Source organism: Chelonia mydas, chromosome 3 (assembly GCF_015237465.2).
Source record: "Chelonia mydas isolate rCheMyd1 chromosome 3, rCheMyd1.pri.v2, whole genome shotgun sequence".
In the NCBI taxonomy this organism is placed as follows: Eukaryota; Metazoa; Chordata; order Testudines; family Cheloniidae; genus Chelonia; species Chelonia mydas.
The window spans coordinates 168,841,757-168,868,198 of record NC_057851.1 but is presented as its reverse complement, the minus strand read 5'-3'; the positions used below and the strand labels follow the sequence as shown (position 1 = coordinate 168,868,198).

General features: G+C 39.2%; 1 protein-coding gene across 2 annotated transcripts in view; it reads right to left on the bottom strand.

Annotated features, from left to right (window-relative positions):
• Positions 1–5,344: 5,344 nt before the first annotated feature.
• Positions 5,345–26,442, bottom strand: part of CAMKMT (calmodulin-lysine N-methyltransferase) — a 340,323-nt gene continuing 319,225 nt past the window's right edge. For both annotated transcript variants that reach the window (XM_037895845.1, XM_007060582.4), the window contains exons 9-11: positions 19,204–19,267; positions 11,648–11,779; positions 5,345–5,441 (exon numbers count right to left, since the gene is read on the bottom strand). In XM_037895845.1, the coding sequence (XP_037751773.1) occupies positions 5,364–5,441; positions 11,648–11,779; positions 19,204–19,267 (274 nt within the window). In that variant the 3' untranslated portion in view covers positions 5,345–5,363. The remainder of the gene's footprint in view (positions 5,442–11,647; positions 11,780–19,203; positions 19,268–26,442) is intronic.

Here is a 26,442-nt window from a genome sequence, read left to right as displayed (position 1 = left end):
TTGTGCATCTTCCCTCTACCTTCCACACAGATTACACTCGTGAAGGATAATGAAGATCCAATGTCCCTGTTGGACATAGATGGAAAATGTCCACTGCTGATCCAGCCCTTACAATGCGTTAGGCTTTTTGGCAGTAATCCAGCTGCTAACTAAGCAAAAAGCTTGAAAAGGCTAAATGTTTTTAAAATGAAAAAAATGTTTTAGGAAGTTTGTTACATTCAGCCGTTTGAAGAAAAAAACGACTGGTCAGAGAGGAAAGGAATATTCTGGTAAGACACAGCCGTGGGACTCAGAAAATCTGGGTTCAATTCTGGACTGTGTCACACACCTGGGTCTCTGTAGCTTTGGGCAAGTCACTTAACCTCGATGTACCTGAAATCCCCCATCTGCGAAATGGGGAATAATGATATTTTCTTTCTCTCACACTTTATTTATTTAGATTGTGCACTTGTCAGTGTACAGATTGGCTCTTTAGGTTTGTACAGTGCCTAGCACTGTCCCCACTCTTGGTTGGGACCTGTAAGTGCTATCGTAACACAAATAATAACAACAAAAGCTAGCATTTGAAACCAACCTTGTCAATCTGTTCAAATAAGTTGGTCAATTTAGGACAGGCCTCAGGCTGTTGAAATATGGCAGTGAAGAGCTGTCGCTATCTTAATCAACCATTGAATCTAAAACCGGAATCAACAAGTACAGAGTGACAAATTCTGCCCCTGCCAATTCTGAGGGGAAAAAAACCTACCAGATATGGCTACTCTCCACATAAATCACTTCTACAGCATCTTCCAACTGAGGTTCTTAAAGCACTTTGGAAGCAATGATCGATTCAGCTTAGCCACTCCTCACTCCCCATTCTTAAAGATGAGAAGTGGGAGGCACCAAAAGATGAAGGCTAAATCATGCATTTACAATTTGCCCCGTATAAGGGGAGGAATGTGGCTGCTACTCTCTTGCTTCAGGATGATATGCTCAAGGCCTTGGCCAGTAGCAGATTACTACTGGTCGCTTCCCCCTCATGTTAAATTAGTGGTACTGGTTGGCATGCTGAGGAGGTGGAGTAAAGGTTCTGCCTACTCCCTGCCCTTAGGAACAACGAAAGCTTTTCTCTATGTAGCAGTGAAGGGAAGCTGCAATCGGCATGAAGCACTTGCTTACCCATAAATTGCCAAGCTCAAGGTCTAGAGAGGCTGCACAGGATCTTACTCCCCCTTCCCTCCCAACACAGGCATTTCAGACAGGCCACCCTATTTGATCCGCCCAAGGCCACACAGAAATTTTATAACTAAGCTGGTATCAGTTATAACGTTTCTTGACTCTGAGACATGTGCCTCATCCATAAGACCATCCTTCCTCACAAATTTGCTCCCCTCCCTTAAAGCTTTATTTTTACATTCTATCAAAATGTTAACGAAAAGATTGGCATCATAACCTTTCACGCATAGGTGCTGGAACTAGGGGTGCTGGAGGTGCTGCCTCACCCCCTGGCTTGAAGTGGTTTCCATCCTATACAAGGTTTACAGTTTGGTTCATTGGCTCTCAGCACCCTCACTATGCAAATTGTTCCAGCACCCCTTCTTTCAGGTACCCAGGTCAAGATCTCCTATGCAAATACAGATATATTACATACTTTGGATGAAGTGGACTTTTCTTTCATGTAAGCAGCTATTTCTTTTCACATTTCATAGTCTAAAGATTATTGCTGACTGCCAGGGAATACAAAAACATTCCCATTGCAACAGATTCTGATATGACGAGGATCACAAGTAGCCATTTTAATCTGATTACGGAGGAAGAAGCGATCTCCATCAGAAGTTCATTATATATGTAAAGCAAAACTTACATCAGTCTAATGACCACACTGCACCTTTAAGTGAGGGGTGAGGGTGGAGTTTTCTGGCTTGCTGGGGAAGAGGGAATAGTGCTTTATGGCTGGTAAGGGGAGCAAAGCTCAAAAGCTGCTGCAAAAGGGGGCATGGGTCATCCCTGACTCATCCCTAGGGACTGGATTGAAAAGGGGCAAGCCTGGTGAGAAAGCCCCTTTTTCCCAGGTCAGGCGGAGCAGCACCCACCCTCCATCCTCTTGGAGGTGGTCAGGACCTGCTATGGTCATCACACTAGCTGCTCCTTTCTCCGTGGGCTAGGAAGGAATTTTTCCCTCACCACCAGATTGGCCAAGGTGGAGTGGGGCTTTTTTCACCTTCCCCACAGCGGGTTCAGGAGGGTCTTTGTTATGGTGAGTAGGGAAGAGAGTTAGGCTATGATTTTGCAACTCACTATGTAAGTGTGGGATGGCTGCGCAGTGCAGATACTCCATAGAGAAGGAATACAGTGACCAGATAAATGTTCTGGTAAAGGACTTAATGGAGGTGCTGGTTAAAAGAGTGGAATGGGGCGAGGGTTGGGGCTCCTATGACTGGTACGGCAGGGAGCCAACCCCCTTTCTTATAGCCCACCTTAACTCTTGTTCAAGTGGTGGTGGTGGGATGGTAAGATCCCAGGCTGGGGACCTGGATGGAAAAAGAGAGGAGCTGGCAGAAGCCCTCCCAGGTAGATGCTGAAATGATCATGCAGTTAACTACACTGTACACTTTTATCTGCTGGGTAGTCCCAGACTATATCAAGTGTCTCCTGTCCTTCTTTCAGTATAGTCAGAAAACATTCCCATTGGCTGCCAAAGATAACAAAGGAATAATAATACTTAGTATTTAAACCATGCTTTTCATCTTCAGAGTGCCTTACAAGTATCAGTTACGCAATCCTAATATTCCTTTAAAGAATGACGCAATCTGTATCACATTAAAAATACAGAGTATCAGAGGCCATATAGATGGCAGTTAAAGCAGGACACACACAGGACTTTGACACATTTATTTTTAATAAGCTTCTTTTGGTGACCTATGAACATAACTTTCTTTAAGCAGAGATCTTTAGCATCTTAATTAAAAAATCATTGCCTTTTTATTAAAATTTGAGAAATCAGAAAGTGTTTCCAGTCAACGGTACCTTCTAAAGACTGTAAATCTGAGAGATGTCCTTTACAAAACAATACTTAAAATACACACACAAGAAACCCCTCCAATCGTATACCTGTACAGTACAGATTTTGAAATTAACAAATATTTAACCTAATACTGATAATCAGTGGAAAATTACAAATTAGGGGCCCAATCCTATAAACTTTTAGGCACATGAGTAGCTGTACTCACTGTTGAGCTCCCGGGTGTAAGTGTTCACAGAATCAAACCCCAGATGTGTTCTTTGGTAAAACTCCATCAAGTACACTCTTAAAGAAAGATAGCCAGCACCTAGTGCAACAGCTTGTACTAACACTACAGACAGTTTTTTTAAAAAAAGCAATAACTAGCTGTTCATTTTAGTAAACTTGCTTATTCCCTGCAGGAATAAAGAACAAAAATGCCATTTCCAATGACAATAGTTTTATTTCTGGCAACTATATGTCTTTATTAGAGTATATTGTAGAGAATATTCTCAAGCCCTTCTTACAAATGCAGAGAGGATCTACATATTTTCATATTTCACTATGTCTTTAGCTTTTCTTTGTTGGTTACAAAGATTTCCTTGTATCCATTCCTTAGGGAAAACATGTCCTTTGCTGTATGTCCAAACAGAACAAAAACTGATGAAAAGTATCTTTACAACAGCCTTAAATATTCCTAAATGCTCCTTATTTCTTATCAGAAAATATTCTTCTATCAAGAGTTTGAGCATGAAACCCACAACATCCATAAAGGAGATCTACTGCTGAACTACTAGGATAAATGGCTGGTTTGCATTGCCCCTGGTCTTTATCTAATACGGAGAATAGACTGCTGTTTTATCAAAAGAGGAATAAATTGCTGTTATTGTGATGTTAGCCCATCACTTGGCATTGCAATTCAAGTTTTTGTGAGAAAGAAATGTATGATCTAACTGCGACTTGACCTATGCCTTCTGAGATCCATCTAGGTGCTCTAATGGAGCATAAAAAGTGTTGAATACAAGGACATGCAAACTGGTGGTGAAAAAATTTGTTTGAGGATGGTCCTGAAGAGAAAAGAACTTGTATAAGCTAGTGGTTTACATATAGCTCAGTTTGTTAAATGTGAGAGGAAGAGAATTGACCAAATGTAATTGTTTTAATGTATTTCAATAGGAAACTGCACATTTAACAATACTAAGTATCTGATTGGGGTTTTTTACCATTCTAAAAGTGTTTTGGTTAAAGAGATTGTGCAGGATTCCTTAAAAATCCAGCTTGCTATTTCAAGAAATCATTACAACATTTTATTAAACCATTAGAAAAGAAGAATATGATCATGTTTCTTTGTAGGAAAGCTGTCCTCTCTCAGTGCTATATTAAACATTTACAAAACATTGTGTATTGTGAACCACAGTATATCACAATACACACCCAGTTTGAATAAGATGATTGTTTGATTGCATTAAAAGAAAATTCCCTAGTTGCCATAGCGTTCAGAATGTCTTAGGACAAGATCTATTTTTAAAGAGAGGTTTGTAGAACCGCAGCAGTTAGATTTTAGTCCTGATAAAGGCTCACTTTTCATTCATAGTCAGAGCCTAAATGTGCTCTTCTTGTACCTAACCAGATAATAAGCACTCAGCACACTCCCCCTTCTTGACACAACACACTGAGACTAATCACACATAATTGGAGAGGAGGAGCAGAGGGCTGGGCAAGCTATTGTGTCCAAAGGACAAATGGTCAGTTTATGAGGCTTTTGTCCGATGCATAATTTCTTATATATCTACAGTGGAAAAAAGTACTCTGCTGCAAAAAAAAAAAAAAAAAAAAAAGAAAAGAAAAGAAAAAAAAGAAATCACCAAAACAAGTTAGAACATTTCATTTTTGCATGGATAGAAAAATCAACAGGGAAAATTCAAGAAAGGCAAAAGAAAAATCTATGAGGTGATGTGTGCACTTTTTAAAGGAAAACTTTAAAGAGGAAACTATTTGCTCCCTAACTGAATGAGAAAGCTTTAGCACTTTCAACTGGTCAAATACAACCACAAAGCATAGGATGTATGTGTTTTCAAATACAAACAAAGAAATCATGTTTAGAGAGATTAACAAACATGCAAGCTGAAAGGCATGAGAGAGAAGGAAAACTAGCTGTAGAGCTCTGTAAATATATGCATGTCGTTTTTTTAAGGTGGAAATATAATTGAGAAAAATAAGTTCCTAAAATGACATACAGAAAGTCTCACAAGGTTTCCTCACTGCAATAAATGAAACAAATTTTCCTTATCATATTTTATGATAGCCACTCAGAAAAAATAAATCACACACACACACATAATTAGTTTTCATTTGTCCTTTTTAAAAAAAATGATTTCATCTTCTATTCATGTTTGGTTAAAACAAGAAGAAAGGGGTAATGGATGTTTTCTTCATATGTATCTTTTTCTTCTTTTTTCAACTGCAAATAAAAAATGGAACAAGTAAGCAAACCAGTGTTAACACATTTTTAAACTACTGACACAAAATGATGTTTACTTCTTAGCTAACTATATTTCTTAGTGTGAACAATATTACAACTGATTAAACAGCTTAAAACCTCCAAAAAGCTTAATGTCAAATACTATCACAGTTACAGGATTGTATATCAAAATAGTTATCACAGGTTTATAAGTGCATTTTTCCCAAATAAGGAAGAAAAAGTGGCATGTTGCTTATAAAAATGTCTGAGTTATATATTCACAAATTATTGCATTACTCAATTAATTAAACCAGATTCAAATGAGATTTAGGGTCTGACTTAAATCCACAAAGCAAGGACATTCAGAATGAAGGCTGAAACTTCATCCTTAACCTACCCCGTAGTGCCTCAGTATTGCAGCAGATTTAGTATTTAAGATCACCAACTGTTTGGGGACCCCTGTAATACCTTGACACAACAGGAAGGTTTATATGGGCCTAAGCCATTTCAAAGGCTATAATGCAGCTTCTGATGGTTTTATTTATTAATGATGTGCAATTCAAAAATTCTTTTACTAATACAGAATTATAGCAGCACCAGTAATTAGAGCAGAACCATTTGCACTGCTAGGGCTAGGTTATCTGAGCGCTTCTGATACATACTCAAAATATTTTTTTGTAAATTATAAATGTGTGTTCAGGCAGTTGACTAGAATGGCTTATTCAGCTAAAGTTATTCTTGTAAATACATTTAAAATATATAAATACATATTATACTGATAAATGAATTATTCTCCCATAAACGATTCTCCCCAAAATATTACTTTTATAAGGTTTTATAAAGGTTTTATAAAGTCTAAAAAAATTAAATTTTTATCATTTGTTTAAATACAATGTCAAAGGCGGAAAATGCAAAAATGTGCATTTAATACTGACACAAATTAGAAAAACATAAGAAATACCAGATTAAAGATCAATACTGTTCTTAATCAAAATTGTTATGCCTTTTTTCTCCATGGAATGGATTAAGGATTTTAGTTGGTCTATGTCACACAATTACTAAAATTATTTCACCAAAGGTCCTTTTCATAGCATATTCTTCAACTCTGACATGTCTCAGTGTAAGCTACTGTCCATAAGCAATTAACACACTTTTCCTTTTTCATAGTGGAACATAAAACTGATCTATTCTTTAAATTGTAATGCACTTTACTAAGAAGTGTTTGAGTATAATTACTAAAGTAATGACAATCTGCTTCCCAAGATCTTTAACTTTACCACAGGTGGTTCACTTTGTTTGCACAGGATTACTCATCAATTTCACAGTATCCTGGCAGCTTTTACACCAGCAAACTATATATTTTATTCAGAGCATAGAGTTTTATGAACTCCACTGTTTCATTAAGACAGAAATCCAGCAAAATTAGTCAACAGATTTTCTTTAACAAAAGCAGAATGAATGGGATACATCCGCTAATTTCTCTCTCTTGAACCTTTCTCTTTTACTTGTTGGAATGGAAGAGGAGCACCCAAATATATATTTGGACTGGGGGAGGATAGTACAGCTGAATAATTTCCTGGAGGAAGGAAAAGGTAAATACTACTATTTCTATGCACTTCCTTTAGACTAGTTTTGTGTTAGTTGATCCACTTAACTACATCAAGTACAGTAATACATAGGATGAAGAATTCTCTATACAGGAAAGCCCCCAAAGTAATATATAGGCTAAATAAATCTTGTTTGGGGATGTGACAGAAACCATATGCCCCCATGCTACTTTTAACCTGGATTCTATAGTGACCTCTGGCGGCCAGCATAGAGGATCCGTTACAGTATTTAATCAGAGTCCAGATGCACCTCAACTCTCAGAAGAGACAGGGATGCTAAATAAATAAATAAAAAGCCACACAGAAATATATTATAACCTGTCACACAGTATAAGTGGAAATGTAAGGTCAGAGTACCAAAAACACATACAAAACAGTTTGAAAATACCTGTTTCAATATGAAATGTTATGCAGTGTAAGAGTAATTCCATTTACCAAGGTTGCACATCTGTACCCAATTAATGAGTGTAATTTTGTGAAATGAAAAAGCACCTTTTTATACAAATGAACAAAAAGCAAATTGTGAATAAAACAATTTTTCAATTTTGTAGGTAAAAACAGTGCCTACTAGGACTGAAATAAATTACATAGCTGCTATTAGCAGCATTGTGCTTTACCTCATAATTGGATGTAACACTCTCAGACCTACAGGGTGAATAGCAGCAGCAGGAGTTTACCCTTTACAGTATCCACTGTTTACTGTTTACCCTTTACAGTATCCACAATTATCAACAGCACACCGTACAGATTATAAGCGCCAGCCACTTGTAATGTGGCATTTTGAATAGATAAGCAGAGGTGCAATGTGACCATTCTTTTGACATAATGTCCTGAGCTCATGTCACAGCCTTTCCAAGTCTGTTTTCATTATATACACAACAACATAGTTTCTAGGAAGGAAAAGCTCCTGAGACTTTGGGGGGAAAAGTGACTGAAATATAGACACATGCAAATGAGATAGTATAAAAGGCTGAGAATATTTTTATTCACATTTAAAGTTAATATTTCCTAAGGCATATCATTATAGAACATAAATTATGTACTTAAAATTCTCAATATTAAGGTGACATAGTTATGTACCAGCTAGCCTGAATATAGGTAAAAAATATTTGTCTTTCTTTGCAAGTACAAATTAAAAAACAATGTTTCAGAAACATACCCCTACCTTATGCTGTTTGCCTCCTGAACAGGCTGATTCCATGATGTGGGTACAATTTAACTAAAGCACTGGCATAAAGTGTAGAATGGCACAGTTTTGATTACAGGCTTGCTTTTTAACGGAAATAAAATTTCACAGCTAACAATGAGAGGTGAAAAGTTTAAGAGGCAAAGCTGTTCCTCCTGATCACTGACTGTTAATCAGCTTCATGGGTGGTTGCCTAAATCTGTGGAGATTTTTTTTTTTTTTTTGTTACTTGCTCTACTGCCAAGATTGTAACTAATTTTTCCCCCTGTTGTAGGAGGAGGGGTGAACAACTCCCCATAGAAGGCAGCTGTGTATGAGTGACATAAGGCACTAATACAGAGGGCAAAATTAAAATTCATGAATCTCTTCATGACCATTTGTGTAACAAGATTAAGACGGGACAGCAGAAAATAGCTGCATTATCAGGCTTCTTACAGTTCTCCAGCTGGTTACGCTCTATTCCAAAACAGTAGGGATAAGAGGATAACATGAAGCCTGAAGGAAAACGCCTATCCTTCATTTGGGAGCAAACTCATCCTGGGAAAGATGAGGTTTGGAAGGAGACACATGTGAAGAAAACTGATTCCTGCTAAACATGCAAAACTTTTAAACTGTACTTTTAAGCATGAATGTAAAAATACAACAAAGGTTCAAGTGACAAAAAGAACATCAGTTCAATTATTGGATCAATAGTCTGCAAAAATGTTTGCTTCTTTAAAACAGAGTGTTTTTGATTTACATTAACAGATAATTAACAGTTTTTTTCTGGCTCATCATTTCTCTATAATATACTCTGTCTTCAGGTAGATGCTTATTAATCTACCACACCCTCCAGGGCCTTTTTTTTTAATGGTCTTGTCTAAATTATGGGAGAGATTTACCCATATTGTGTGTGAAAATGAGCACTGAATTTTAGGTTTTCTTAGATTATAAAAACTAGAAAAGTAAACAACCAAGCCTTACTCTCAGCTGATATAAATCAGCATAGCTCTATCTGGGAATCTGGCCCACTGTATACAATATTTTATAACTATACACTATCATTTCAGTATATATTCTGTGAAATGTAACTGTGTTTGCCTTCATTTATTGCACGCAAGGAGACTATGTTCCCATTTGCTCAGGTGACATGATGCACCATCTTGCTAGAGGCAGCACTGAAACCCGAAGCAGTTGATATTCTTGTCCTCTGAATGAAAAGGAAGCAAAAATCTGTTTGCTATTTGTAACTACTGCACTGTAAAAGATAAACAATGCTGTCTTAGGGCCAACTTTTGCACTCTCTCCCAGAGCTTAAGGAAGACAGAAATACAACAGATGTATCATCACATTTCCACTGAGTTAGGAGCCTTGGAAAGCCAAGAGGCTTGAAGGAAGATTCCACAGCTCTCTCTGTACCATATTGCCAAGCTCTATACTAGCTCTCATGTGCATGCAGGAGGTGTGGACCTTGTCTCAAGGTGAACTACATGGATCCACCAGACCTCCATCTACAGGCTGACACAGTGGCCTTGGCCAGGTTGCACAGGCACTCCTGGCCTTGCCTCCAATTTTCAGCATGAGTACATGGGGGTGGGACAAGAGAGAGAGGAGAGGAGGATGAATTTCATCCCTGAACCGTTATGTAATTCCCTACACAAAGCCCTTTGGCAGAGAGGCATTTTGTACTTAGATATCATGATGACAGAAAGAGAGATCAGGATTTGGACATCAGCAAATACTGAAGTGGCCCTCTCTTAAATAGCACAAAAATGTGCAACACAAGAAGTGCATTAAAAAAAAAACAGTTTGGAAGTTTATATTTCTTATGTTTTCAAATGAGGTTAAGACACCCATAATTTAAAAAATAATAATAAACAAAATATTATTCTTGTGTCTAGCCTGTGGCATGAGGTAGAGCACATATTAGAATGCATCCATGCAGTGAAATGTCCCTAGGATTTTCTTTCCTCACACCAGAAGAAAAGGAAAGAGAGAGAAAATATGTTTGCATTTCATGGGGGAATAAAAAACTCACTTCATTTGTGAGCCAATTGCTGGGTGAAGATACCAACAGCTCTTTCTCCCAGATGTCCTGGCTGGAGATCTGGGTGCAGGGAGCAAAGGGAGAAAAACTATGCCCACCATGAAACAACAGGAGAAAAACTGCACCCCTTTCCAGGGGACGGCAGAAGGAAAAGTGCTAGTTGATGGCTGGGAAGGATGACCCTGGGCCTGATTTTCTGATCTCATTGATGCTGATGTAAATTAGGAGTAACTCCACTGAAGTCAGTTAAGTTAGCCTGATGTAAAACAGGCTGATGTAAGTGCGAGGATAATCAGGCCCACTGCATCAATTTCGTTAAATTATGTGATTTTGTGTATATGTAGCTAGTCAGTTTGGACAGGAGAAGTTTATTAATGTGAAAATTACACAATCAAAGAAAATACTTTGACCTTTTCCTTTAGAATATCATGTGCATATATATTATTAATATAATCTAATTCCTATGTTATGGTGCAGGGGTACGTATCTAAAACATTTAGCTGTTTTCCCACAAGGAAATCGAGATTAAATTCTGAGAAGGCCTGTATTTTGCACGGGAAATACTTGCAAAACTGTGAGGGGTTAAAAGTAATATCTGAGGTCAAATGGGCCCACCACAGTGGATTTCTTTAAGGTATGAAATAGTGATCTAAAAAATGCAAGTAATAATATGATTTTGATAAGCACTGCTGCATGTGTACTAGAAAATAAGATTCCTAAAAAGTTTTTTATGAAATACCTTCGTTTCTGTGTCCTGTATTACCCTACACCTATAAATAATAAAAAAAAAAGAGACTGATAACAGTAGCTTTATGTAAGTAAGCTTAGAAACCATGCTCAGATAAGTGCTTTTGACCTAAATCTTGTAGTGCCTCGATCTGACATATAACCCCACAACTGTGAAATTCTGTATGAGATTTAGCAGTTTGAAGCTGCCAACTGACCCAGCCATAAAGCAACCAGAGATAAGGATTTAAGTTATGATATGATACAATTAGACATTCACCTCCTATTTATTTCAGTATTTAACCTAGTTAAAAGTTGCAAGCTTTTTATTAAAATGTAAATGTTAGTTTGCCAGATATATACAGGTGACTAACCAACAAATAAAAATAAGAAATGGATCCCATAAATTAGACTCTACTAAATAAAAAGACTGGTTATATAAAAAAGGTAAACAGGAGATGCTTCTGTAAAACTCTTCTAGAGAGGCAAAGATAAAGGATGGTTCTACCACACAAAATAATCAGATACCAAATAGCTGTTCAGAAACAGCACACCTAAGGAGTACTTTAATCAAACATTTAGGTTACCTGCCAAAAGGACCATGATCTCTTCAAAATGCAATGTGGATTAAAGTGTTATCTAACACAAGCAGAAAACTAACCTTGGAGTGGAAGTTCGAAATATGTTCATCATAATTTTCATGTCTTTGGACAGAGAAACCAGCTTTTTCAGCTAGATTGCAAAACTGGTTTAAAGTATTCCCTCTGAGTGGAGCAAATACCATTGCTTTCCCCTAGAACATTAAAAAGAGAATTTACACATTTTTAAAATTGGAAGGGAACCAGATATAACATACCCTGAGTAATCTTTTAATATATTCCTGCTGAAAAAGTAATTTTTCCCTTGGAAAAGCATTTATATACTATTCATAAATCTAACTGTTCAGAATGTGCATGATTTCTCTGATTAAAGGACTGCAAAATAGAAGGCCGCAAATAAACATTTTAATCCGAAAATGGCCAACTGCAATAAGTTTGATCCTTTTCACACAATACCTGTTACTCTATGTTATTTAAATAAAACACAGAAAAATCATTTATCACATACATACAGTGCAAAATCCATCTGTTTGATTGCACTGGCAATATCCATCTGTTTGATTGCAAGGCATCATACAAACACCAGGATTGATTTTCTTCTCTCTTATATCTGGTTAAATTAGGAATTACAACCTTGTAAAACCAGCAGAAGTTAGAGGAGAATCAGACTCAATCTTTGTATAAAAATATGTACTCTACATCACCAGTGCACCTCAACAATTTGGCCCAATATCTGCAAATCATATTTCAAACACAGCTTACTGTTCATACAGAGAGACAAGATCAGTGAGGTAATATCTTTAATTGGACCAACTTTTGTGGGTGAAAGCAGCAAACTTTCAAGCTTATATAGAGCTCTTTTTCAGGTCTGGGAAAGAATCTCTAGTCCCCAGGACCTTTCCCAGACCTGAAGAAGAGCTCTGTGTAAGCTCAAGAGCTTGATCCCATTAAAAATATTACCTCACTCACTTTATCTCTAATATCGTGGACCAACAAGGCTACAACAAAACTGCCAACAAAAATGTTCATGCACAGAAATGTTGAATCATTCAAGACGATCTGGCCATTTTTCATGTCCGGGCAATACTAGAAGGTCCATTAACTAAATTTTTGTTCATCCTTTTGTATGAAGAGAACACACAAGACTTTACTCTGATGTGATGGATTTTAGACACTCTTCCTCTGCCCCCACAGCAACACTAAATTTTAGTCCAGAGGCTATGACACTTGTTAAAGCATCTCTTGAAATCTTGCTTGCAAAATTAATTCAGATTGGCTCAATATGAATTCTGTCACATGGAATGAAAACTGGCTGAATCACCCTAAACAAATGTTAACATTAAACAACAATGTATTGAATTGAAAGAAGCTATTTAGTTGGGTGCCACAAGGTTCAGTGGTAGGTCCTGTTTTATTTAACATTGATACTAATGGGAGGTTAAAGAGCATGTTAATGAAATTCACAGTTGATGCTAAATTGAGAGGTGGGTGCAGTAATCACCAAGGAGACAACGAAATAATAAATGGAGATCTAGATAAGTCAGAAAAATGAACAGGACATAACAAATTGATAGTCAGCTTGAGAAATGTATGCTAGTTATGTCTGGGGAAAAAGTGGTCAGAACAATTCAAGAGAATGGAAAGATCCTGGAAAGCTGTAACACTGAAAGATACTTAATGGTGATAGTGGACATCAAATTAGATATGTGCTTGCAGTGTAATGTGGCTCATGTAACTTTGGGAGGTATAAACACATATTCAGAGACAGCACATCATGGAAATGAAGGTTCTATCTATCTAGACAGCTAAAGTACCTATGTGGCACCTCACATTCTCTAATGTATTTATCCTCTAACACCCTAAGGTATTCCCATTTTACAGAGGGGGGAACTGAAGCACAGAGAGCCGAGGTGACCTGCCCAAAGTCACACATGAAGTCTGTGGCAAAGCAGAGACTTGACTTCAGGTCTCCTATGGACTAGGCTAGTGCCCTAGCCCCTGGACTATTCTTCCTCTCTTTCTACAACTCTAGGCAACCCTGATACTGGATTTTGTTCTGGGAACCACATTATCAGAAACGCGAAGGAGTCTGGAAGAGAAGGTGTAGTGGTGGTGAGGGGAACGGCTGGAGGGACTGATAAATAGTTAGCTAGGCTATGTGACAATTAAGATGAACAAGAACGAGGTCTACAAATATTTAAAGGGTGTAAATACTAAGGAGGGAATTATTTAGCATAGTATGTTAAGGCATAAGTAGGAATAAGGGGATGAAATTAGGAAAAGGAATGTTTAGGTCAGATATCAAGGAAACATCCTCACAGTGAGGTCTACAAAACAGTAAATAGTCTCCTAAATTAAGGAGTGACTGCCCCAACTCTGGAGAGAGTTCATATTAGATCTGACAGTGCACTAGAAAAGGTACTGTAAGGAATAATCCTCAATCGGCAAACAGATGGGCAAGTAGACCTAAGAAGTCTTTTTAAACTTTTTCTATTATTCCATGACTAATAATAAGGTGTAACTGGGTGCAGAGAAAGTCAGTGGAATTGCCCCGGCAAAGTTTAGGTCAGAATATGAGCCCAGATTGTGAAGTAAAACATTAAACAAAAGGAAATGCACAATTAGAGTGAAATGTGCCAAACCTTCCTAACATTTTAGCATCACACGACACTCTTCAATGTCACACATCTAAATAGTCTTCTCTTAAGGGGGGTCTTCAACTGAAGATCTTCCCACCCTGATAATGCTCCATGTTACAGAAGACAGGGACACCCTTTGGAACTTCTTATCTTCTTGAGGTCCTTCACCATTGGGGTACTGTTTGCAAAGCACTTTCTCCACTCAGGGTCTGAGCCTGCTGACCGCAGAACACGCTAGCTGGCACATGGAAAGAAATGCGGAACCTCTTGTATGGAGGATTGGCCAGAGCCAGGCCCCAACATACTGTTTCCCTCAGCCCACACTCCAGCAATTTTTATGAGAATGCAATACTCACACAATAATGTTATCAGTACAGTTTAAAATTAGACTCAGCATTCTATGAAGACATTCCTTTCACATTCTATGTCGACTAATCCCTTTCAAATTAAATCCAAAAAAACATATTAGAATGAACATACTAGAACTAAACACCATATTAAAAACCTATCTGAATTGGGTTGAAAAGTTGTACCATACATTAAAACTTCAAAAATGTGAATGACATTTTATCTAAATCATGGTACATTTGACTTTTCAGGCCAAAGCTTCCCCTGGTGTAAATCAGGATAGCTCAATTGATTTCAATGGGTCTATCCCAATTTACTCTAGCTGAGCATCTGGTCCTTAACTGATAAATGCTACAACAAATCATTGATTAGGATTATAACTAGAATAATCCCTTCAAAACAAATAGGTATTGTGGTTAATTGCTTTGTTAGACCAATAACAACTTTGTTCTTTGGTCTATTAAAAGGACACTACAATCTTGAAATCTAGGCAACTTAAAAAAATAGATTAAAAAGTAGCTTCAGATGAAATGACCTGAGCCGTCCTGCTAATTTAAAAAAAAAAATGTTTTTCTCTCTGCTGTTCCTAAACAAAAACAACAATGGGAATTGACTGATCATATAGGGGAAGAAGGGAAATTGGTTAGATGCAAAGACCCCAATTCAAGAAGTGTGTTTAAAGTGAAGCACTTGCTTAAATGTTTTCCTAAATTAGGATCAAAGTGCTAGCAAATGCAAGAAGTGAAAAATTGAAAAAATACTTCCGCCTCTCTAATCTCTTTCAGTTATAATGATTTTAGGTGTTACTGTAATGCAAGCAGATAAAAACAAGACAGAAGTGTGATTTTCAAGATGACTGTCCCTGTAACTAATTACTGGTTTATTTGTCACTAGTTATTAAGGTCCCAAGCCTGCCTGCTCTGTTCAGGCAGAACCTTACACTGACATAGAGTTCCATGGACTTCACTGGGGCTCCACAGGAACAGACCATTGCTGGATCAGAGCCTAAATAACTGCAATGTTATTAAGGAAATTTACAAGTCAATAAATGTTCTGACAGTGAAATTAAAAACATATTTCAATGCAAGCAAAAAAAAGTGGTAAAATAAAGCCATTTATTGGCATTAAATTAAAACCTATCAATTCAAAAGAAATTTGCCAACATAAAAACTGAGAGCCTACGGGCTAGTCTACACTGCAAACTAACATCAGCAAAGCTATATCTCTTGGGTGCGAAAAATCCACACCCCTGAGAGATGCAACTATGCAGACCTAACCCCTGGTGTTGACAATGCAAGGTCAATGGAAGAATTCTTCCCTTGAGCTAGCTATCATTGTCTGGGGAGGTGGATTACAGCCACTGTAGCATTTTAAGTATAGACATATCCTAATTCTCAGTCACACAGTGACCACTTTACACTGCTCTGGCACAGCTAAAGGGCTTTAAAGTGAGTGCAAATGTAATTTATGGCCACTTTACACTGCCAGAGTAGTGCAAAGTGACCTTAGTGTAAAGAAGAATTATGCCCTGAGCTAATTCATTTACATTCACAGTGTTTTTAGATATAACCAGGGGGGTTGAAATCGTGCAGTAAGTTGTGGTTAGTTTCTGAAGTAAAATATCATAAATTCTACAAGATTCCTGAATTCTTAACAATTCTGCAGCAATGCAGGTTCTTTGGCTTTTCAATATTGCAGCACCCATAAATCTGTAGCTTTTCTTGGTGTACCCTACTTATACCCAAGCCCTCTAAATCAGACTTTGAAAGACAACCTGTTGGTTGCAGTTTAAAGATAGTATTTAAGTATGAATAATGCCAGTGTACATTACATCCTTGGCTTCCAGTGCCTGACATCCGTGTTGCCAAGGAATTGGTGTCACACAGCCACTTGTGAAGTATTCTATTATCAGTGAGAAGTTGGTTATAAAATATGTAGCATTGCTGTATGGAACGCAATTTGCTGATCAAACTCCTTCTCAAATTTGTTTCTGGTTTTCCCTCTGCTACAATGTACAGAATGTCCTTCTTATAACTGAATTCCAACAGCAAGGAAATAATTTATTGTATAATTATTATGTGCCCTTGTGCCTTATCTATGACTCTTCATTGTAGTTTCTCATTTCCAAATAGACAAAAGGGACTACCATCTGGATCCAAGTATGGGAAAGGATTTTTGTGAGAGTTTATGGTTTATGTTAGTCTATATGTTTTATCATCCAAAAACTATGTATTTTTTTTAAACATTCTCCTTCCCACACCATGGAATCTGCTGGTATTTCTTGACAATATTAAAGTTGTCCCAGAATGCATCATTCTGTGAATGATTGATACCATGAATCTTCTAATATAAGTATTATCAAAGAATGAGGGATCTTGGGATGTGTTTAATGAACCAGGAAGTGCCAGGGGATTTCACAAATGGAGGGAAAATACTTTTTCTAAAAGGTAAATTAGGATTTATTGCTTATGCTGAATTCCCCCTCCAGTCAGCTTAATAGGGATACCCATATTTTGTGCTTACCTCAATTTTCATTTTAGCTTTATTGTCCATTATTCTCCCTGAAGTCCTTTATTAAAAGTTATAGAAGGAATAATGTGATGATACATGGCTTAGCACACAACATGAAACTCTTGAGTCTCTGATGTGTGCTGCTGGTTCACCTGGACGCTATTAAAGATGGTTCTTATTTTCCATGTTGATGTAATTCTGGCTCGAGTCTTTATCAGCTTGGCCACACATAAATTAATTAGTCTGTTTCAACCAAGAAAACCACCATATACTTAAAAGTTTAAGGGACTTAAGAGAAAGGGTAATACTGAATTTAAAGAAAATCTGTGAAATTCCATGGTAGCTTGTGCATAAGACTTATATTTTAGGGCTACAGTACTGATGAAAGAATTTTAGGGCTACAATACTGATGAAACTACATATTTTAGGGCTATTATAACTGATGAAAGAATTAATTGTTCATTTTGTTTTTCTTTTCACGGAAATAACATTGTTTAGAATGATGACTAAGTCAAGCATGTAAGCACATGCTTCTGTTCTTCCCTATGCAGCATGTGTAAAAGTCCCATTGGCTCAATGGAATTTGAGATTTCACGTAAGTGCTTTGCTGAACAGGAATGGGGTTAAGTACATGCTTAAATGCTTTGCTGAACTGGACCCATCATGAGTTAAACCTCACTACATCCCTTTGAGGTAAGTAGTGTTATCCCCATGTTATACATAGGAAACTGAGACACAAAGAGAGAGGTTAAGGGATACACTGTGACCAGAACCTAGGGAAGCAGGGGAAAAAGAGCTCCTGCCCCTTACTTTGTACACCCATGCAGGGACCAGACACTAAGGCCAGCAATGCTAGCTTCCCCAAAAGGGGAAGGGAGAGGACAAAGCAATGGTCCTTCCATGCCACCAACAGATCTGGGTAGAGAGTGCTCATATTACAGCCAGTCCAATGGTTTCACTGTGATCACATTCCTCCTTTGCTCCTGGACACACAGCCCCATTGGTTTACATGCAGTATAATGATTTAGTCCTAAGTGACTTGCTCTAGGCCACTGAGGAAGTCTGTGACAAAGCCAAGAATAGAACCCCAGTCACTCTTAGACGTGAATGGGATTACTTACGAGACTAAAATTATTCGCTTTCTTATGTCTTATCAGGTTTTTGTCTATGTGTCTATTTTTTAATAGAGGAAATTGTTTGTAATATGAAAAAATAAGCAGAATAGAGTTTTTAAAATACAGTTTAGAAAAAGCCTTGTTCACATGCATTGGTTTTCATGTTAAAATGGGAGGTTTCCCTTATGGAAGATTAGCATGTTAAATGCAAGCAGTTAGATCATGTTTTGAATGCCTATGAAAAGCATTCACCATATATATTTTATATTGTAGAATTGGGGCTTTTAATTCTTGAGATTAAAGTTTATTTTAAGTATATGCATATTAATTCCTCCTTTTGATTCTAGGTCTTCCTAGTTTAGTATAACAGTCTGGTAGACTAAGCTTTTATATATACAGAGCAATTTCCTCACCCACATAAATAAATGTAGAAATGTGTGTAGCATTTCATACAGTGCTTCGCTTTAATTTTCCCTAACATTTATAATATGTAAATACATGGCTTATTTCATGAAGAAAACAAGTTGTGTGCTATAGATATATTTAAGGGTTTTATTCATTTAATATAAATAGAAATGAAAAGAAAAATGTTCCTTCACAATAAATATATACACAGTGGCAAAGGTTACTCTTGAAGGGATTATAAATGACAGAAGCTAACATAAAAACTTTCAATATTATACTTTTACTTTAATATGAAGACATTGTTATCAAAGGAAAATACTCAAGAAACGCTTTGATAAAAATAATCTCATGCTATCTTTGAAGCGGTTTCATTTATTTTACTACCCACTGTGTTCCTTATCAGAAGGCCAAGTATAAGAAGTTTCCTAGTTTATGATTAGGAAAGAATCTGATAGATTAGAAGACTCAATTGAAGTTGGACATAATAAGTATTAAAGTATTACATGACATTAATCCTGCCATTCCATTACTCCCTCAATCATTGTGCACAGACTAATTATTCTGAAGCCAGTGTTCAGGAGAAAATAGAAACATACTTACACTGGGTTGGAGTAATCTCTTTATTGCATCAACAAGGCTAGCTCTGTACCGGTCCAGAAACAGGCTGACATTGAGAAGAGAACAGAATCCAGATTAAAATGGGTTTTCAATTCTAATGATACTAATGCAGATAAATACAAGGCTAATTACATATGTTTACACAATGCTGAAAAGGAGGAACTGAGATCTAAATTGCCTTCCAATTCATGTACTTTTTAATAGAAAACAAACAAACAAACATAACTGAAGCTTGCAATAAATGTTATCTAAAGCTAAAGCCAAAATATTGGCATGAAAGAGTTCTTTATGTGACAGGAATTCACTGATCATATACGCTTGTCTTTTAATAGCTAGGATATCAGAAATCAGGATCAATATACTGTAATGCAAGGTTAGCATTTCACATGCTCTTTTGTATAGAAAGGTCTGACTACCAAGTAGAGGGTTGGTTTGTTTTTTAAGTTTACTCTACATTGCATTTAGTGTCCTACTCATGGGTTTTCCCCCTTTTCTTTTAAAATATTTATAGTCAGTTTATTTAATTTATTTATTTATGCTACAGTAGCTTCTAGAGGCCAGGGCCCCATTATGACAGGGACGGTTCAAATAGAGCAAAGAGACAGTCAGTGCAGAAATGTCATATCTCAAGACTGGAGTCTTCTATTTACCCACAGAATGGGTACAGCAAAGACAGCTTTCCCAAAAGGTGCTACCAATGTGCTTCAGCACTGTTCTGGAGGGACTACCCCTAAAGCTGAGAGGTACTTCATTCTGCATGCCCATTAATTCATTAGCATATGTGTTGAGACAGCCAAAAAGGGTGCCAATCACTCATACTGGATATCTGTAGATAGCTGTGTATTAGAGATGAACTGAGACTGCAAGTGCAATTCCCATGGCCCATGAATGGCCATCAGATGGTAATGCTTTTCAATCATTACTACCCTGGCCTGCATTCATATCAGTGACCTAGATATGAAAGGCTCCTGTCTAAAGAATTGTGTCAAGCAGGTCACAGAAATGTTATTTTTTTCCTCACAATTTCAACAATTTTTACTAATTTCAGTAACTTCACTGAAGTTCCATCCAACTCCCTGCAGGAGGAAATGGTTACAATAGTTGAAAAATTAGAGCGCGTGCATGAAAGATAATAAAGGATGATGGCACTGTACTCAGACACCATCTCTGACCCCATACTCTGTCCACAATCCCAGATTAGCTAGATATTTCTGCTAAAATTATCAATAATAACATAGTTAATAATGTTGACATTAAATCATCATTAGGTTTCAGAGTCAACACCCCATTGCGATGAAGGGGGCAGTTCACAAAGCTTTCAGAGCCATTACTTCTGTGTCTGGAGATACAGGCAGACAGTTCTGAATCAGTTCACATATGAAGAGTTTTCTTCAAACTCTCAGCACTAGGAACTTTGGCCATAACTTTCACATCTGTTATGTACCTACATAAAAGTGGCCTGATTTCTAGAAGTGCCAAGCATTCTGAAAATCAGGTTATATTAGTATTTGGGTGCCTTACTTAGAGGAAGGATAGAGCGGAATTATGATCCAGTGGTTAGGGACCTGGGAATGAGACCTGGGTTCAATTCACTGCTGTGCCCCAGCCTTTCTATGTGACCTTGAGAAAATTACAAAGTGTACATCTACACTGGAATAAAAGACCCACAGCACAGCTGCAGCTGGCCTGGGTCAACTGACTCAGGCTCACAGGCTCGGACTGCAGGGCTAAAAATTGCTGTGTAGACTTTAGGGCTTGGGCTGGAGCCCAAGCTCTGGGACCTTCCCCCCCTGCTTGTGGGATCCAGAGCCAGAATGTCTACACAGAATCCAGCCCAAGCCAGAATGTCTACCCAGCAATTTTACAGTCCCATGAGCTGGCGTAAGCTGAACCAGGCTAGCCATAGCTATTTAATTACTGTGTAGACAAAGACTTAGGAAGTTAAATACCTTTGAGAACCTGAACCTTTGTCTCTCTGTGCCACATCTGTAAAACTTCCATACTTTACAGGGGTGTTGTGAGGATAAATACATTAAAGATTATGAGGTGCCCAGATACTACTGTAATGGGGACCGTATAAGTAGTTTAGATACCTTAGGCCTTCAATTTCTAATATTGTCCTTTTTAATAACGAAAGCTTAAATTCTGCAGAAATAGAGCTGCGGGCAGTAGTGAAATTCAGAACAATTCCTGAGGCTGAGCACCTGAGAAGTGACAAAACTATCAATTCCCGTTACCAATCCCCGCAGCCATTAGCCCCACTCTTAAAGGTTTTATTAGAATTCAGTAGAGGAGATACAGTAAATTAAGAATTCACTGTTTGGCTGAGAGGCTGAAGAGTGTGTTCCTGATTCAATGAGTAAAGTATGGTTCAGCCAGACTACACTGGGGTTGGGCCTGCATGGCAAGCTCCAGAATTTTACAGAATTTGTGGGATGCCTCTAGAATTGCTTGTCAGAGGCATGAAAGCTTGTGGACTATTTTGAAGCCATAAAAGCACCACCAAGAGAAACAAAGCTTTTAAAGCTTCAGAAGTAGCCATGTGAGTTTTCTTCACTGAGTGAATCCAAAATTGCACCTACGAACAGTGCAACTGCTGGGGATGGAATGAGGGAGACAATTCCCTCTCCCTCACACTATCCTGTTTGTGGTCATTCTGTCTGGCATTAGGACTAGTACATTTCCAGTGACTGGGCCCCCAACTTCTTTCATGCCCACTGGAGTAGAACATGTAAGAATCTGTTGCATTTTTAAAGTGATAGCAAGTGATGTGAGAGTGGATTTTATACTGATAGCTGAATGTTTAGAAAGGACTTACAGCTAATATGTAACATATATGTATACTGGACATCCTCGACATTTAATCATAAAATCTCACATACAGATCAAAGAAGGAACTTATTAAAGGAACTTATTATGAGCAGATAACTACATACAGATCCCCAAGCCTTCATTTTTCCTAAATATGACACCTCTTACCCAAGATTCTGCATCATAAACACTGCACCTCCTGCTGTAAGGAGTTCATGAAGCATCTTTTGTTGAAGAATTTTGGGCCTTATAGATCTTGGCTGGAAAAAAATTTTCCTTGTACCATCCTTCTGAAATTCCTGCTTCAGGTAGCCAGGTGTTGGATAGTATTAGTCTAGCTAGTGGTGGGCCAAAAAAATGAGTTGTTTATAATTTGCAATAGCTACAATGGCTACCCTTCAGCCTCAATTAACTTCATTGAAATACTTGAACAAACACTCATTTAAATAAAAATCATGGAAGCTGCTGAGAACATCTCTAGTGACTGCTGGGAGTTTTAATCACATCCACCTGAGGTAGGTCACCAGAAGGATAGACAGTAGGACAAACCAGTTTATCAGGAATTCAACTGTCTCGAGAACAAAAAGGTGGCATACAGGTGTACAAACCACCACCCAAAAAGCTTTCCTTAAAAATAAATCATTTTCTTCCAGCCTGAACCAACATATTCTTGAAGACTTTATAAGACTTGCTGAGATCTTTGACAAGAGAAGCACATTGGGGAAAAACATCATTTTTTCCCTTTATTATTGTATTTTGTTTTTTATTTTTTGAAAGTAGTAAGTGAAAACATGAATTTTTGCTGAGTTTGCCTGAAGTAAAATTCATTTTGCATAGCTCTGCTCCCTACTGTCTCTTTGCAAGTTTTCTTAATGACACAGACCCTGGTCCTAGTTTACAGGTAAGTAATGGACTCCTTATGTGCAAACTACTAAATAACCTAACTGCGCAACCCACTGGGGCAACGGAAGCTGGAGTGGGTACCTCTATCCTCTTCTCTGATTGCTTGGGTAAGTGTTGTAAACTTAGCCCTGATGGATCTTTGCTTGGGAAAGTCAGATAGGATGGAATATCTGCAATAACAGCCCCTGCCCCTTCTCTCCCGCCAACCCAAAAAAACCCCTGAGGTAGTTTAAAGACTCAGCTTCCACTGACATTGTAACCTAGTACCCTGGCTGAAAATCTGTTACTCAGAGAGCCACATACTCAGAGCCTGGAGAAAGGAGAGACTGGGAGTCCATGTTAGTGTTATGCAACCATTCCAGAGAATGCTTCTACCCCCTCAGCATTAGAACACTCTCTGAATACCTCAAAGCCCGAAGAAGCAGTTGGAGGATCTGTGTCATGGATATGGGCTGGCACAGGATTTGAACCAGCACAGGATTTGGACCATACATAGGGATTAAGTCACACAACTTCTATATTAATACCAATAGGATTTATGTGGCTAACTACCAGCATTATATGCTGAAACTGTACCCCTATAAAGAATTTTCCAGGTTCAGCACCTCTCAGTGAAGCTAAGTCACCGTTTCTCAAAGGCAGCCACCGTGGCCGCGTGCGGCCACCAGGGGGGTTTCCCTGGGGCCACAGCAGTTTCCTGGGCAATGGTGGGGAGGAAAGCATCAGCCCCTCTCCTCCCTCCCTGTTGGTCCTGCGCACTGCCTCTCTGGAGACACAGGTCGGACACACAAGGCTTAAGGAACAAGGTGAAGAGGTGAGTGGGGGGCGAGAGGCGGGCTCAGGGGGGTGTGAGGAAGCGAGCGGCGGGCGCGGGGGGGTGTGAGGAAGCGAGCGGTGGGCGGGGAGGAGCTGGGTGGGGGAGTAAGGAGGCGAGTGGTGAGCCAGCAGCAGAGGAGGGTGGGAAGGGTCTGGTTGCGAGTGAGGAGGCGAGCAGGGGTGGAGTGAGGAGGCAGGGGAAGGAGGAGGTGAGTGGCAGGGTGAGTGGCGACGGAGTAAGGAGGCGAGCAGTGAGCCAGCAGCAGAGGAGGGTGGGAAGGGTCTGGTTGCGAGCAAGGGAGTGAGGAGGCGAGCAGGAGTGGAGTGAGGTGGCAGGAGGCAAGCAGGGGTGGAGTGAGGAGGCGGGGGGAGGAGGAGCCGAGTGGCAGGGTGAGTGGCAAGGGAGTAAGGAGGCGAGCAGTGAGCCAGCAGCAGAGGAGGGTGGGAAGGGTCTGGTTGCAAGCGAGGGAGTGAGGAGGTGAGCAGGGGTGGAGTGAGGAGGCAAGCAGGGGTGGAGTGAGGAGGCGGGGGGAGGACGAGGCAAGCGGCGGGGTAAGTGGCGGGGGAGTAAGGAGGTGAGCGGCGAGCCAGCAGCAGGATGACAAGGTGGGTGGGGGTCTGGCTGCGAGCAGGGGAGTGAGGACATGAGCAGTAAGCCACCCAGTGACCGGGGCTTCTGCTGGTGGGCAGGAGGGTGTCTGTGGCAGGAGAGTGAGGAGGCGAGCGGCAGGTGGGGGGGTCAGAGGAGGCAAGAGGTGCGTGGGGGACTGAGGAGGGATCCAGAGGTGAGCAGCAGGAGAGGGGGTGAGGGGGTGAGTGGCGGACGCATGGGCAGTGGGTGGAGCCCCCCTTTGGGGAGGCTAGCCCCTGACTCCATCCCTTCTGCCCCCACTCCCCACCCCCAGCAGCCAGAGCCCCGAGATCCTCTGTCCCCCCCATGTGACTGGAGCCACAAGCCCACCGCCCTGAGTGCCCCCCCCCCCTTCGGCTGGAGAAGCCCCAGGCCGGCTGAAGTCCCGAGACCCCCTCGTCCCCTCCACACCTGCCCAGAGGAGCCCCAGGCTGGACAAAGCCCAGAGTGCCTGCCCCCCTCAGCCAGAGAAGCTCCAGTCCATCCAAAGCCCCGAGCCCCATCACCTGCCCGGAGAAGCCCGGGCCCAGCCACAGCCATGCCTCCCCTCCCCAGACCCAAGCCACCCAGATATGGTTTTCATTATTGTTTGGACTTCTATTATGTCAGAGAATTTTTAAATTTACTTCAGAATTGTTGTACAGACAACCGCTTTTACCAAAAAAGCAAAAGAAACAAAAGACAAGAACTGTGCAAAGCACCTTATTTGTGTTTCTATTCTGTTAGGTCCAGTAAAGAATAGAAATAACTGTGCATTATTTTTATTATTGAGTCTGCAAAAAAAAACCCAAAACCTTACATAAATAAATTACAATGATTTGGATGTATATATGTGCATATTACTTTATTTACTTCAGGAAAAATAAATAATTTTAGGAAAAAGTGTCAGTGTGGCACATTCTGCCACCAAAAAAATTCAGAGAACCCCTGAATTAAGTGATATGCTCGTCTATTGCACTTGTCTTTCATTTCTGGACACTGCACTTCAAATTTGGCTTAGCTCATCAGTGGTTTGGTAGTCTTCTTAACCAAGCTCCTAATGAATTTTGGTCCACATAACAAAATGCCTCAGATTTCTGTAATAGGAAGTCTCTGATAGCAGAGACCCAGGATAAGAACAGCAAGCGTTTTACAGGTCAGGACAGAAGTGTTTGGTCCAAGCAATAAGGAAGCTGGAGTAGGGTTACTGACTCTTAGCCAGTGTGGTTATTATATTACATCTATATGGAATTATAGGCCACCGTTGTCAGCTCCATCTTTTCTTTTTCTTTTTTTAAAACAATTCTTTTTTTCTGAATGTTTTCCTTTTAAGAAAACTTACCATTAAAACAAGAAAAAATGCTTACACAAAAACTGTGTGGAAGTAATGGTAAGCTACAACAAAGAAAAACAGTAAAGAATTCTCAGCTAGGTTAAGGCTGATACGGTTTATCCCATCTTTTTGGGTCTTAGTATTACTAGTGCCTCTGAACAGTGGGCATATGTTTATATTTTATAGGCTATTAGGTCAACTCTCTTTTCCTTTAGCATATGCAGCAAAAGCTAAATACAATGGGATAGTTTACAAATGGTACTTCAGACATGACTTGCAATCATTTGCAGCACCTAATGTACAGAGTCATTTATCTTTTTGCGCCGCTTCAACTGTAGAGCTGTCATACTCTGAAAAACATTCATTAGGTAAAAAAATTCTTATTTCCACACCATCAGATTTCACTGCAATTGAAATGCATGTACAAAGGTAATCTTAAAATGAACAATGACACGTTACTCTAAACTCAAGGACAGAGATCTTACTGCATTCCGGTAGAAAGGAATTCTTATATTAAATACAGTATAGTACACGCCAATGTCATGAAGTCAATCAGTAACTGGAGCTCAATCCTGCATTCCCAGTGAATCACAACCCTCAGTGACTTCAGGGGGAAATTTGGCAGTGAAAGGAATGTGGATTTGGGCCCCTAGGCTTCCATCATGCAAATACTTATGCATGTGCCCAGACACAGGAATAGTCTCACTGATTTTGATGGGACTACCATATGCTTAGTCTGAGCCTATAG